This window comes from Canis lupus, chromosome 26, assembly GCF_048164855.1.
Source record: "Canis lupus baileyi chromosome 26, mCanLup2.hap1, whole genome shotgun sequence".
In the NCBI taxonomy this organism is placed as follows: domain Eukaryota; kingdom Metazoa; phylum Chordata; class Mammalia; order Carnivora; family Canidae; genus Canis; species Canis lupus.
In genome coordinates this window covers 21,864,028-21,878,982 of record NC_132863.1, presented here as the reverse complement: position 1 = coordinate 21,878,982, position 14,955 = coordinate 21,864,028, and the positions used below count along the sequence as shown (strand labels likewise).

The 14,955-nt window shown below is 49.9% G+C and overlaps 1 protein-coding gene across 4 annotated transcripts in view; it reads left to right on the top strand.

Moving 5' to 3' along the window:
• PSMF1 (proteasome inhibitor subunit 1) overlaps positions 1–4,485 on the top strand; it is a 45,463-nt gene extending 40,978 nt beyond the window's left edge. For 2 of the 4 annotated variants that reach the window (XM_072800395.1, XM_072800397.1), the window contains exons 6-8: positions 185–238; positions 1,591–1,749; positions 2,232–4,485. In XM_072800395.1, coding sequence (XP_072656496.1) covers positions 185–238; positions 1,591–1,749; positions 2,232–2,283 — 265 coding nt within the window. In that variant the 3' untranslated portion in view covers positions 2,284–4,485. The remainder of the gene's footprint in view (positions 1–184; positions 239–1,590; positions 1,750–2,231) is intronic. The other 2 variants (XM_072800399.1, XM_072800398.1) reach the window with 1 other exon arrangement.
• Positions 4,486–14,955: the final 10,470 nt, after the last annotated feature.

Here is a 14,955-nt window from a genome sequence, read left to right as displayed (position 1 = left end):
AGTGTTGGTCTGTGCCGAAGACCACTTTGAAGTGTCTGGTGTGTTATGGTCTCAGGCACAGGTTTTCCCCTCCCCCCATACCGGGGAATGCATTTGGGCCCTGCAGGTGTCAGGTTCAAGCCCCTGGGAACCCACGAGCCCAACTGCTCTGGGACTTATGGTAATTGCCCCTTGTTTGTTTCAGGTGTGATCCCCTGGGCCCATTTGCTGTCGGGGGAGAGGACCTGGACCCCTTTGGGTGAGTACTGCTGGGGAGGGGGCAGCAACACAACCTACTCTTGTGACTTTTCAGCCCAGCTCATCTTCTAATCTTAGAGCTTTTCGTCAGACTCCTTTGGGGTGAAGGAGGCTGCTGTAGCTGAGCAGCCAACAAGTCACTGCCGCTGTTCTGCTCTGCTGTGCCCGGAGCAGTGCCAGAAAGCCCTGTGTTTTGGGAATGACTGAGCAAGCCCAGCTAGCAGCCTCTGTCATGCCTTAGCCTACTGGCCCTGGTGGAGGACCACAGCCTCCCTTGGATGGAAGGTTTCTCAGGTGCAGACTGAAGAGCACACGGGGGGCCACAGACTGATGGGCAGTTCAGGGCTATTCAAAGGTCAACGTTACTTGCTTGGGGGAGTCTCTGATCCCCATTAGACTGTGTGTGGTGGTTGTCAGGCACCCAACAAAGTCATTATAGCCTGGCTATGCCCTGTCTTCCCTGAATGCTTCTGAGTAGATTTTAATCTCTGCTGCAAAGTGACCCCAACTTGAGCCTTTCTTTTAGACAGTGGGAAATCACAGGAGCCTATAGTTAAGCTGGAACAGTGACCTCAAATTTTGGGGAACATCAACTCACTCATCCTGCTTTGAGCACAAGGGGGTTGGGTCCATGGAACTCCATGCTGACAGGAGCCAGACTTGGGCAACCTACGTGCTGTCATGGATCACCCTGAGCCCCTCTAAGGAAACACAAGAAAGCCAGCCTTGTGAATTGTCTCCAAGCTACTACTAGTCCTTAGATCTAAAGTAGTACTCTGCAGAGCCTTGTGATGGATTTACATTGACCTTGGCAGGTTCCAGCACCTGTTCTTTTTATTTATTTATGTATTCATTCATTCATTCATTCATTCATTCATTCATTTTGGAGAGAGAGAGAATGAGCAGGGGGAGGCACAGAGGGAGAGGGAGAAGCAGGCTCCCCACTGAGCAGGGAGCCCAGTGCTTGGCTTGATCCTAGACCTTGGGATCACGACCTGAGCCAAAGGCAGACGCTTAACTGACTGAGCCACCCAGGCACCCGTGGCACCTATTCTTGATAAAATTGTCCCCCCTGCAAGTAGGACATGGCAGGAATCTCAATTTTGTGGGTTCAGGGAGCCCGAAGAGCTAGCAGGCCAGGCCATGAGTGTCAAGAAAGGTGTGCTCTTTGCATTCTTGTTCTTGCACACTTCCTGCACAGATGGCGCTCAGGCAACCATCCACCTACATCTGCTTGGGCTGTGCAGAGTACATACCCCCTCCCCCCCCGCATTCTTGGTCCCCTTTCCCCTCCTTCGCCCCTTCTCCAGCAGCTGCTTGCCACTCCTGCTCACACATCTTTTCTTGCCTCAGGTGTCGAAGAGGTGGCATGATCGTGGATCCCCTGAGATCTGGCTTCCCAAGAGCACTCATTGACCCATCCTCGGGCCTCCCAAACCGTCTTCCTCCAGGCGCTGTGCCCCCAGGAGCACGCTTTGACCCCTTTGGACCCATTGGGACCAGCCCATCTGGGTAGGTACTCAGGCCTGCTGAGAAGTAAGGCCTGATGGCAGCTCTGCTCCGTGTTGCAGGAACAAGGGATCTGACTCCAGGTACAGAGTCACCACTGGGCTCCATCCACAACTGCCAAGGGAATGGAGCCTCCTCCAGGCCTCTGCCAGATACTTCCCTGGAGCTCCCGATCCCTCAATGCCTCCCTTCCTCCAGCCCCTCTCAGGGAGCACTCAGAGGAGGAGCTACTCATACTTGAGGAAATTTAATCTGCATCAGGAACTCAGGATTCCTGGGTGCATATTACTGTCCACATCCTATAGAAATCAAGGCCTTGAAAGATGAATTAACTCTCCAAGGTGGGAGAATCAGGATTCAAACCATGACCGTAGAGCACATGCTCTTAAACCCCACAAAATCCTGCATTGTTCTGGTGGACAAACTCCCTCAGCTCAGGACCGCATTCATCACTCCCAACTCACCAGCCCCTCTTTCCATTCCAGACCTAACCCAGACCATCTCCCCCCGCCGGGCTACGATGACATGTACCTGTGAAGGCCTCAAGAATGTAACATCCCAGCCTTCCCTCCACTCTCCTGGAGCTGCCACTGCTGGCCCCATCAGCAACCGTGTTCTTGCGGGCTGGGGGCAAGGGACTCTGCCCATGTGTTTGCGGGCCGGCTGGGATTGCCTCCCCCCTACCTGTCAGAGCCAAGGCACTTGCTGCAGCTTTCCACCTGGCTGCATATAGGTCCCATAGAGAAATCAGTGTTTCTCTCCCCACCAGCTGCCCCACACTTCTCAAAGGAGACTCCGGCAACATATACACTTGGTCTGATGCAGTCCCAGCTGCAGCGCTATAAGAACAGAACGCATTTTGGATGTTATTATAAGAACCAAATGTCAATACAAAAATCATGTTGCCAGTCTCCCACTGTTCTTTACTGCCCAGCTTCTTCCATTTCTGACACGTAGAGCTTGTCTTTGTAGGGCTAAATGACTCTTTTCCTACCCGGGGCTTGTTCTTGCACCTTCTCTTCATAGATTGCTTTTTTGCTCCTGACCTCACTAAGTGGGTCCCCATGTGACTGCAGAGATGAAAATGAGGGACTGGAAACCCCATAGGGCCCTAAGGATGACTTTCACAAGGGCAGGCATGTAGCAAAAAGCCTGTCGTTCCGAGAAGGGCAGAGTCCTCCAGTTCTGCCTGTCTGCACACATCCTCTGGTCTGTCTGTACCTGGACAATGGCAGCCTCTAAGCAGAATAAACAGACCTGAAGTCTGAGCTCATTTCTGCTACCAACTTAACCCAAGGGGCTTTCCCGTCCACTTTCTTGTGGCCTATGAGATCTGAGGGGCCTTTCCTACTCTAAAACATTCTGGGGTCTGCTTCTGTGTAGCTACTGCTAGGAACTGGAGCAGAGGAAGGAATGAAGTTTTGAGGCTCTGTGTGGCACTTCCCTATAGTGTAACTATAGGGAAGTCCCCCTCGGGGCCCAGACAAGAAGAGCACAGGAGCATGGGTTCCATCAGAGTGTGGTATTGAACTCCAGAAAGGAGCAGGGAGCCCAGCCTCTGGAAGCCAGTGGCTGTGGTGGATGGAGGAGCTACTAAAGCAGGAAACAACCCAGGGAGGGCCTTTCACCAGGGAGCCCCAGCCTCTAGAAACCTGTGTCCTTTGTCCAGGACCGCCTGACCTCTGGTGTTCTCCGGATCCTTTTCAGCCCGAGGCCTGACAGACGTGGTCAGTGATGAACCCCTGTGCTGGAGTGGAAAGAGCACCAAAGAGCATCAGGCTCAGAGGCAAGAGATCAAGGCACTCACTAGTCACTTTCCCTCCGCAACTAGCATTTCATCCATTGGTGGGTCATTTTACATCTCAGCTCCTTGGGTTCCTTCCCGGATACTAGGACATAATATTTATCTGTGGGTAGAGGATAAGCTACCAGAGCCTTCCTGAGGTGTCTGCTAATATGCTATAGACTGGAACTGCCTGTCTGCCCTGCCTGAGAGTGGGTTAGGGGTAAACTAAGTTGGGGTCTGGGTCAGGAGGCTAGCATGAGCAGACTCCCCAGGCATTTCTGGCAGGCCCTATCTCAGGCACCAATCTAGTAAAAGACACTCTGGAAGCCTTTAGAACATTTCCACTCTGGAGAGGGACTCAGAGATTAGGCAGAGCTGCAAATGCAGTCATCAGTCCAGGGCCTGCAGGTAGATGGAGGTTTCTTTTTGGGAACTGGGTCATACCTGCTACAGAAAGGACTTGGGACACTTCGGTCACACAAGCATCCTTTATTATGAAAGGAAGCATTTAAAGGAACATCACACTAGAAACCATCAGACAGGCAGGGAAAGTAGACCACTTTTAGAACCATGATTCAAGGAAAAGGTGATTGGAACAATAAATTCGCCACTTAGGTTTTCTAGCACTAGAGGTCGAAAGGATGCTCCTATACACAATTCTGTTTTCTGAAAACAAACTTCAGGGATTCTCCTCTGCAGAATCTGCCACTTTTTGCATGTGTCTCCTTGTATCAGGGACACTAAGAAACATATACAATGTCTTAGTTGTGTGGGGGTAGTGAATGGGGCCTTCAGGAACTTTCAAGTCATGGTGTCTGTGATTGTCCTCTTCTGGGCCACTTCCCCCTCCCAGCTGTGAGCAGTTGCCAAGTAGCCAAAAGGAATGGTATTGTGGATGTGTCCTGTGGAATGGAAAGGTGGGAGCCTTAACAATAAATATCAGCACTTCATAACCTGTGCCTTCTTTAAAAAAAAAAAAAAAAACAGCTTTATTGAGATATATCATATGCTCATAAATTTCAAGTGTGCGTGTCGGTGGTTTATAGTATATTCACAGTGTTGTGCATCCATCAACACATCTAATTCCTGAACATTTTCACCACCTCAAAAAGAAACCCCATACCTACTAACAGTCATCCCCCACTAACCACCTTCCAGCCTTAGGCAACCCGCTAGTCTTTTTTCTCTCTCAAGATGAGATCTCAAGATCTGTTCTGGACAGTTTGCATAAGTAAAATCACACAATATGTGACCTTTTATGTCTGGCTTCTTCCACTTAGCATTTTCAAGATTCATATCCATGCTGTAGCATGTGTCAGTACTGCATTCCTTTTTATGGCTGAAGAATATTCCATTGTGTGGATATATACCACATTTTCTTCATCCACTTATCAGTTAATGAATAGTGGTTGGTTTTTTTTCCACTTTTTGTTTGTGTGGATAATGGTGCTGTGGACATTTGTGTAACAGGTTTCTTTGTAGACCTAGGTTTTCAGTTCTCTTGGGTATATACCTAGGAATGGAATTGCTCGATTGTGTGGCAATTCAGTTTAAACAGTTAAATTTTGAAGAACTGCTAGACTTTTCCAGACTGCCTGCACCATTTTACATTTCCACTACCAGGGTATGAAGGTTCTGGTTTTGCCAAATTCTCACTAGTACTTGTTAGTCTTCTTGCATATAGCTATCCTAGTAGGTGCAAAGTGATATTTCATTATGGTTGGTTTTGTCTTCTGTTTAAAAAAAAAAAGAAAAGAATTTTTTCTAGGCTGAGCAAGACAGATCAGAACCAGTCACCCCTGGGGTGACCATGGCTGGTGAGCTACAGAGGGATTGGGTTTGACTTGGGAAGATTCTGATCAGAATGTGCAGTACTTCTAGGAAGTACTTCTAGGGAAGTTCCTCTGACCTTTTCAAGTCTAGTGCAGTTCATGGCACTCTTTTGCTTGGTTTACAATTCCTGTTTACCTAGTCGCTTACAAGGAAAATAAACGTGTGATTCCAAATCCTTATCTTTTGTTGATGTGCCATAAATCACTTGTCCTACCTCTGAGAGCCCCCCATGTCCTCACCTGCTGCTCCTTGCCTTGTTTCCTTCCTACTTCCTATAGCTGGCCATCTTTCTTTTTGCTTCTGTCTACTCTGTGTCCTGTGTCTGGCTGCACCATGGGCCAGGATACAGAGGAATACCACAGCCACAGTTCCCCAGCTTGCCTGAGCCTAACAGTCTCCTGAGGTGCTTGGTTAAAAGTTTGAGATGCTCTGGTGTACAATCTTTGTATCACTTCCTTTCACTTGGCTATCAGGTGCAAAGAATTCAGCCAGTCGTCTTGGTTTGTGGCACACGATGACTAATGCATGTTAGAACTCCCTCATTTTGTTTTTCGAGTTTTATCCCTTATACCCACTCCATTCCCTTACACCTATGGGTCACTCACATGTGTTTCATATATGTTTCTAAATATACATGTACCCTTGTAAAATAACATCCATTATATCTTCAAATCATAACAACCATAATGAGGTAGTGTCCTCTTTCTCTAAACCAGAAAAAGAGTTTGAAAAGGTCCAGTAAGCTTGGCTTGCTCAAAAGTCAAGCAGGAGTCTTAAGAATCAGGTGGGCATGGGTATGACTCACAGAATTACCTTTGTTGGCATGTGGCCTTATCTACAAAATGAGCATTACCTCTACCTTCAGGATCGTTGCAGCATCCAGCCAAATAGTGTATCTTAAAAACAGATAGTTGGAGCTCAGTACCAGTTATTACTGAGGCCATATGGATGGAGGATAAAGGCTCAGCATAAAGCTGCCCTCCAATGCAAGAAACAAGCATTTATCTGGTACCCATGGTGTACTCAACTTTTCTTTAAAAAAAAAAAAAAAAAAAAAGATTGTATTTATTTATTCATGAGAGACACAGAAAGAGGCAGAGAGAGGAGCAGGCTCCCCGTAAGGAGCCTGATGCAGCACTTGATCCCAGGTCCCTGGGATCACACCCTGAGCCAAAGGCAGATGCTCAACCGCTGAGCCACCCAGGTGTTCCTACTCAGCTTTTCCTACTCATGTAGCACCCTAGCCACCCACAAGGCAAACACTGTTAGCCTCAGTAGTTGACATTCTAGGCTTGCTCCTCTAGGGATGGCAGAACCACGAGGAGAACCTGAGTCAGCCTGGTTCTAAAGCCAGTGCTCTTTTTGTAGAACTGCTATACCCAGATCCCCAGATCCTCTCCAGGGGAGGAGCATGGATCTGTGTGCAGGACCCATTCCTGAAGCTGGAAAGTAGAAGTCAGGACTTGTGTGAAAAAGGAACAATGCAGCATAATCCCCAGGATGGTCTAAGACTCTCAGGTGTGCCATGTGTATCTCATGTTGTTGAGCACTTCCATCTACAGCCACAGCGCCCAGAGTACCCACATTAGGAGCCTGTGAAATTACCCAGCACAACCCCTATTTCAGAGGAAGAAACAGGCCTGTGAAGCCCCTCTGTGAGGGTGAGCTCCTGAGAGCCATCACCAGGCCCAGAGATGGGCTTGGGGTCTGTGCAGGGCTTTGTCACCTGTCCCCAAGGGATGCTCACCTCTGCCTTCTAAGTATAGTAGGATCAGAGCAACTCTCTCCATTGAACAGATGAAAAAGCAGGTCCAGAGCTGTTGAGTGGCCTTCCCAAAGCTTCAGACCACAGAAACTGTAGCTCCACTAAACTGCCCATAACAGTCATGTTGGTCTCATAGGAGTCTCCTTCCCTTCTACCTCCTCCCCTCAGCTAGGCTGAGTGTTAGAGGAAGGGCCATCCAGGTTCAGCACCCTGGTCAGCACCAACCTTCGGTGCAGCTGCCTTTGGAGGATAAGCCAAACTGTGGTGGCTACTCTCTGATCCAGGATAATCCATTCCTGGGGCAAGCAGGCAGGCATCGGTAAGAGAAAAGGGCCTGGACCTAGGTGTTGTGCCTCTAAGGCAGTCCTTCCCTTCCCTCCTTCAGATTAGAATCACAGGAGCGCAGTCCCAGGACATAAAATTCAAGTAAGAAGCTTATGAAGAAGAGAGGGACAGGTAGAGGGTCTGAGGCATAGTGATCTTGGGCAAGTCCTGGCGCCCTGTGGCTTTCCTCATCAGTAAAATGGGGTTAAAGTTGGACCTGTCTGCAAGATCCTGCCCATCTGTGAGAATCCATGATTCTAAGTGGGCCTTGGGCCTGGCCCAGTTCAGCACTCCCTCTCTAGCCTTCCGCCTTTCCACTACAGAGCTTCCCAACATGTTGAAACTACAGGCCTCAAAGTGGCAGCCCACAGCCCAGATCCACCCAAAGACATACTCTTGCCCCCATGTTATTAAATAATAAGAGTCCTGATGGCATATTATTAAGTTTGAGTCTTGACTCTGCTAGGTATCAGCCTGTGTGACCTTGGGCAAGTCACTTAACCTCAGCTTCCTCATCTGTACAATGGAAGTAATGATAACATCTACTCAGCAAGGTGGTTGAGAGATTTAAGTGAGCTATTAGTGCCAAATGCTTAGAAGAGTGCCTGGCAGAGAACACAATATTTCACTTAAAAATGGGATGACTGACGTATGTAATGCATAACTGATTCATTGAAATGTACAAACACAAAGTATTTTCTTTCATCCAGCTGACCTCTGTCAATTCCCCCTTTCTCACCCCTACATCTACAGCCCAAGAACAGCCCTTTGATTCTCAGACTCAGTCCAGTCCAAGTAAAACTTTCCAGCTCACGTGCCATTTTAATAGGTCTCCCCTGACCTCTCAGACCTTTGCTGCTCCTCTGTGGTAGGGTGAGGAGAAGGAAAACAGAAAAAAGTATCTCTTCACTGGCATGGTGGGGATGGGGTAGGGGAGTGGTGCTCTTGCTCTAGTTCATACTGGGTGGGTTGGTGGTTTTTTTGGTGCTGGGGTTCCCAGTAAGCAGCAGGTATAATTTGAGGGGTGATGAGAGCTGTGTCCTGGACCCTCAGAGGGGATGGGGGCTTCTATCTAGTCCACCAGAGGCTCATAGCCCATCTGCTTCTCGGGTTAGTGTGCTGGCTACACAACTACCTGTGCCCCCAATAGCTCCAGCCTCCTCTCCCCTTGGGGCCCCGCCAGCCACAGGGTCCTCCATGTGCCTACCTTTCTAGGGCCTCAGAACACCAGGAAAGAATGCAGGACTGCCCTTCCTACCTAGCAGGACTGCTACCTGTGCCCTTCCAACACCACTGTCGCTTCGAGCCAGCACAGGCCACTTCCATGGCCCCCCACATCAGAAATTTTCCAGGTCAGCAACAGACCTCATCTTGTTCACAAACCCCTCCCTCCTGAGCTCCAGAAGGCCTATCTCAAGTCCTTTCAAGAGTACGCTCCATACAGTTTGCATCTGTTCAGTACTGGATCCCCAAAACGTAGCAGAGAATTGGTACTCAAATATTTGTTGAAAAAATGAACAAAGAAGGATCCTCGGATGGCCAGCATTTAGATGGTCTGCAGGGCTAGCACTTCAAGCCTCCAGCCAAGAGGCAGAGGTCAGTCCACTTCTTGAGGGTGCACCTAATCTCCTGGAGTGACTTGGGAAGCCCTGGGCAGGGGCCGGGTGGATATCTGGGCCCAGGAGGCGGCATCTCATCAGACACTCTCATGTCCTTAGTTTTGACTGTCAACAGTTCTCAAGCCATGGGATAATCCCTGTCAGCATCCTTTTACCCACAATGTCCAGATGTCCAGTTGCTCCTGACAAATGAGGAGCCCTAGCAAGTCTGAGCCCATCCACCACAGGGCACCAGCCAGCCAGAGCTGAGCTGAAGCAAGCGCCCCTTTAATCCTGCCACCAGTGTCCACAGCCACCTGCTTCTTTCGTGAATGTCACCTGGTAGGCCCTGCTTTCATCTTTGATGGGAAAGGGTGAGGTGTTTCAGGAGGAGAGTCAGGGGGCTAACAGGTGAGTCAGCAATAGTGACAACTCACCTGTGGGCCCCTTACCCTCAGGAGTGGCTTTAGTGAAAGAAGATGTGGACACAAAGAAAGGAGCCAAAAAGGAGGAGGATAGGGGGATGGGAAGAGAAGAGGGGAGAGGGAGGAACGTGGCCCTTTCTGAAAGCCCTTGACATTAAGTATTGGCCCCCATGCCCCACCCCCAGGGAAAGACCAGCATGGCAGCCCCTTCTTCTGCCCTCCCTGCTCCCCTGGTGGGGCCAGCTTTCCTACCAGAAGATCCTTCCATTCACTAACCTTCCCCTAGGCCCAGCTGAGCAGCAGTCAGCACCTTGACCTTGGCAGCTTGAGGGCGTAGAGGACCGGGCTGCCAAGACAAGCCTGGAGGTTAAGGTCCTGTCCTCTGGCTGCAGCTGGAGACCACAGTCCCGTGGACTGGCCTCCACAGTGCCCGTGTTAACCGCTACAGTACATCTGCCATCAGAAGAGTCTTCCACACACATCTGCAGGCCATCATGATGGTCGGCAGCGAGCTCTCACCATGTACCAGGCCCTGTGCCCTGCCCTATACCACTGTGAACTCAGACTCCTCATAACAACTCTGTGAGCTGAGGACTGACACGCCCACAATGACACGCCTCCCTTCAGCATGCCTCAGCACAACACCCCAGCACAGAACCTACAGACCTTCCTCCCCTTTCTTACCCTCCCAGGTAAACCCCGAGCTTTGTATTTCACTGAGCCTCTGCCCGTGCTCTTCCCTGCCCAGTATACCCTTCTCCCCCATGTCAGGCACTCTCATATCAGATAAGACCTCCCTATTTAAGATTCTATTAGTCATCTCCCTTCCAGGAAAGCCCTTTCTGACCCCAACTCAATCAGATACTTCCTCTGTGTACGTGTGTGTGTGTGTGTGCACGCGCGCGCGCACACCCTGACATGCACTGTTCTGTTTCCCCAGGCAGTCTATGACTAACTTAGGGACAGGGGCGTGTGTCCCCACAGTACCTTCCCAGGGAAGAATGCTGATGAGATGCGAATGAATGAGTGTGAATAGCTCATTGTATTGGCAATTATGAAGTGCCAGGCACTGGGCTCAGTGTGCTACAGGTATCTCATTTACTGCTTGCCATGCCTTCTGGGGAAGGTGCTGTTATTAGTGCCCCCGTTTTACGGATGAGGAAGCAGAGGCTCAGAGACATTAGACATTAACCAAGCATCCAGGCAATCAGACTCTGAAGCCAGTTTCCAATACACTGATGGGCCATCTGTCAACCTCCACCATGAAATTTGAGTAGGGACAAAGCTCAGAAGTATGGGGCCTCCTGGGAGAAGGAAGGCAATAATCTTGCCAACTGCAACACCATTCAGATATCCTGGACCTCCTCATTTGCTCCTGGATGACCTGACCCAGGAAAAGGAATGATCTGGGGAAGAAGGGAATGAGGGAGATACAGAGGGCCAGGCTCTGGCCATTGGGACATTGGCTCTCCTTAATGAATGGGGGTTGAAAGCTAGAGGGGAGTCTCTTGATTAAATCCTCCCAACTCTACTATGCGCCATCCCTAAAGATACCCAACACCTGATGAGTAATGTAACATACCTCCACTAACAAGGAGCTCCCTACCACTCCAACCAGGACAAGGTCTCAGCAAGCTCCTCCCTCCTTAGCTAAAACCTACCTCCTTGGGGATATCACAGGGAGTCTACTCTCTCTCAGAAAAATCAACAGGCCCAGATGGAGGGCATCTCCTTGACTTTGTCAGCATGACCAACACCCTACTTTCCTCACCAACAGAACCCATAGACGGAACTCCAGCTCCTGTGGCTTCTTCATAATACCTCCCTTCCCTCTCCCTCCTCCTGCCCTTCCAAAGCTCTCCAGACATGGAGTAACATACTCTTAACTTTGAAATGTCCTCTGCTTGTATTTCCTGATCTCCTCAGTCCCCAAACAAGGCAGAGTGGCAAGGTTCCAATTTCATCCTGGAGGACCAGAGGGGGAATGATGGCCCAGAGGCCCACAGGGAAGGGGTGACTTACAGGACCTGGCTCATCTGGTTCCCAGCCAGGACCACACAGTTCCCCTCCCAAGATGCCAGTTGGAAAGACTCTGTGGACATCTCCCCTGCCTACCCCCACCCCACAGGGAAGCAGGAAGAATGGAGACACCAGGATAATCGGGAAAGGGGAAACTTCACTGTTGCTGTGAGGTTAGCATCCTGGGAACTGCAAGGCCTGTGGCTTCTGGAGAAAGAGGGTACGTTCTCAATAATCCAGAGGTTGCTTTAGTTTGGAACTGCTTCAAAAGAGCACATGTCCTGGCTTCCGAGCTAGGTCAGACAAGAGGATGTCGTGTGAATGTGTGTGCACACCCACATGTGTGCATGCACAGGCATGTGCTCCTGCACGTGTGCGTATGTGTACATGTGTACATGTACTTAGGGGGGACATTTTAAAGAGAATCCCAGAGAAGGTGACGCTTATTCTCAAGGAAGGCAGCAGTTATGAGGAATCTCCTCAACAACACTGGGGAAAAAGGGTCTTCCTCCGTCAGAGAAAGTCCTCTACCTCTCCCACATAATAAAGCAGTACCAAGGGCCTGAGAGAGGAGGCAGATGGGTTCCCAAGCTCCAACTTCAGGTCCCAGAGACAACTCTGTCCCTACTTCCAGCCACGGGATCTTCTTCTGCATGACTATCTCCCATCCCTAAGTGGGGCTCTAGGAGCTGAGGCAGGGGCTGTGGGTCTCTGGGACCCAGCAGGGCCTGGGTCAGTGCAGCAGACAGAGGAAACTTTGGTTACGTTCATTCATTCAACAGTGAACACCTACCAGGTGTCAAGCCGTGTTCCAACCCTGGGACTATGAAATGCCAGCCCTCCTGTTGCTTGCAATCCAGTGGGCAGGTGGTGGGAGAGATAGACAATAAGTAAGTATAAAACACAGCCAGCTGAATGGCAATTAGTGCTCTGGAGAAAAATCAGGGAAGAAAAAGAGAATGATGTTGGAGTGGGGGAAAGGTGTAATTTTAAATAGGCAGTCAGCAGAGGATTCATTGAAAAGGTGATACTGAATAAAGCCCCTAAGGAGGTGAGCGAGTGGGCCTTGCACATTTTAAGGGAAAATGCCTTTCTGGTAGAAGGAGCAGCAAGTGCAAAGGCCCTAGAGGTGGTAGTGTGCCTGGCAGGAATGGCAAGGAGGCAAGTGTGGATGGAGAGAGCAAAGAAGCAACGGGTGAGAAATAGGTCAGAGAGGCATAGGAGCCAGATTTCGTAGGGTTTCATGGGCCACATGGGGGATGTACCCATGTCTGGGGGACCTGAATTTATGCAATTTCAGGGGCTATTCTATTCTTTATTCTTTAAAGAATAAAGAAAATCAAAATTACAAATAAAACTTTGACTCAGAGCCTTGGAGGGGCCTGGGGCAAGTGAGGGACCTAGACAGTACATCTACCTCTGGCCAAAGGGAGAATTTTGGCTTCTGCCCAGAGCGAGAGGGAGCCATAGGAGGGTTTTGAGCAGAGAGTGACCTGACCCAATTAAATCTGGCTGCAAAGTGGAAGGCGAAATGGACACAGAGGGTGGACAGGAGAGAAATTCAAATTCCAATGAGCAATGTGGACCAGGTAATTGTAGCCTAGGGGTGGGCAGGGGGCAGATTCCTAACACAGAACCAACCAGCTATGCTCATGGGTAGGATGAGAGGTATGGGAGGAGGCAGGTAGAATGTGGGCCTGGCGTTTAAGGCCTAATCCAGTTATCCCCCAACTGAGGTGGGGAAGGAGTGAGCATATTGACTGGACTTCATACATCTCCCACTTCACAGATAAAGAACACAATACTCAGGTGGAGCTGGACTCGGTGGAGCCTGGACTCAAAGCCAGGTTTTACCAACTCCAAAGTAGATATCTAACACACAAGGGAAGCAAGGTTTGGGGGACCCTAATAGCATATCGGGTAGGAGAGGCAGTTCCTGGAGGTGAGGCACGGTCCAGTGACCACAGGGTCTCCTGGGACCACTTCACACCTACCATCAAAAAACCTGCAAAGAATGTTCTCGGTACCGTGCACCATGCTCCTCCCTGATTCCTTCCTAAACCTGTTTCTGCCCCACCGTCTGGGAGAGCTCAGCTGCAGTCTTGGGGAAATGTTTTTGGCATCTCTCAAGTTTTCTTAATTCACTGACAAGGTAATGACTGCCTTGATCCATTATACGAATTTTCTAAAGGAGTTTCTGCATTAGGATGCAAAGCAGGCTTCAAGAAAACCTGAGATTCCCGGGATTTCATCTTCTAACAGATTTAGCCCTTAAATACAATTCACTGCCTTTAAACTGATCAGAATCGGTGGCCCCATATGCATCCACTCAACAAGTTTGTGTCAAATGAGGCCCCCGCCGTCATGGTAATCCATGTGGCTTGGACCAGTATTTCTATTATCATCACTGTGGATTTTGAAAGGCCTCAGCCCATCCTTTGGGATGTTCAGCATGGCTGCAGTTTACCTAGAAGGGCTCCTGCCACTCTGTGCATCTACTCCTCCCTTGGAGTGCAGGTGGGGGGAATAGAAACATCAGGGAAGCCCCGGACTTGTGAAGCTTTTACCAAGTCCGAGGCTTTGTTCTTTTGAAACCATACCCCTTCGGCACCAGGAACAGGACCCAGCAGACCAAGCTGAAGAGCCCTTGTCCCCTCTAGTCCTCCCCCAGCCCTCTGCTCCTGGCAAAATCTGCCAGCAGGAGCAGATATTTGATCTGTCCTAGCAGCTGTGATGTTACATTGCCCAGATGTTCGGCTCCCGGGAGGGAAGGCTCAGGCTACAGCTAATCAGGGCTGCTCTAGCCTACAGACCCCATCCCCACCCAACCCTCCCACCCTCAAGGGACAGTTAGCAGCCAGAGCCCACATGGCCAACTGAGATGGAGTGAGTTGGATCTGCATGGGGTCAGGGGTCTCCTGGAAATGCCCCTCCCCCCCTTAGAGTCTTCACACCAGCAGGGTGGAGAAGGCACATACTCTCAAATCCCCCCAGGGCAGTTCACATGGGGCCATGCCTCCCCCAGTCCCCAAGCACCTGTATCTCCCTGCCCCGTAGGGCCTTCTTCCTTTCCTTGTCAGTGGTTTAGAGAATCTGGACAGAGCCTGCAAGCATGCCACAGAAAAAACTGAATGGTGGTCACTGCGGCTGGAGCTTCTAGGCCACCAGAATGTGCCTGATTTCTTCCCAAATACATAGGGGCTTGCTTTACTGCTGAGGGGGAGAAGGGAGGTTACAAATTCAGCATGAAAATAATTTTGTCTCTGCTACCAGAATAAGGTCAGGCCCAGACATAATATTGAAAAGGGGGAGGTAATGGAAGCCCATATCATCTCCATGGAAACACAACAAAGCCCTCACCCTTTCTTGGATGAAAGACCTCTCATGTCCATGGGGTTGTTGAAAACTGGGCACTTGACTCTGCAAAATGTGCACTAAGATCTGGTCACTGCGGGGAAT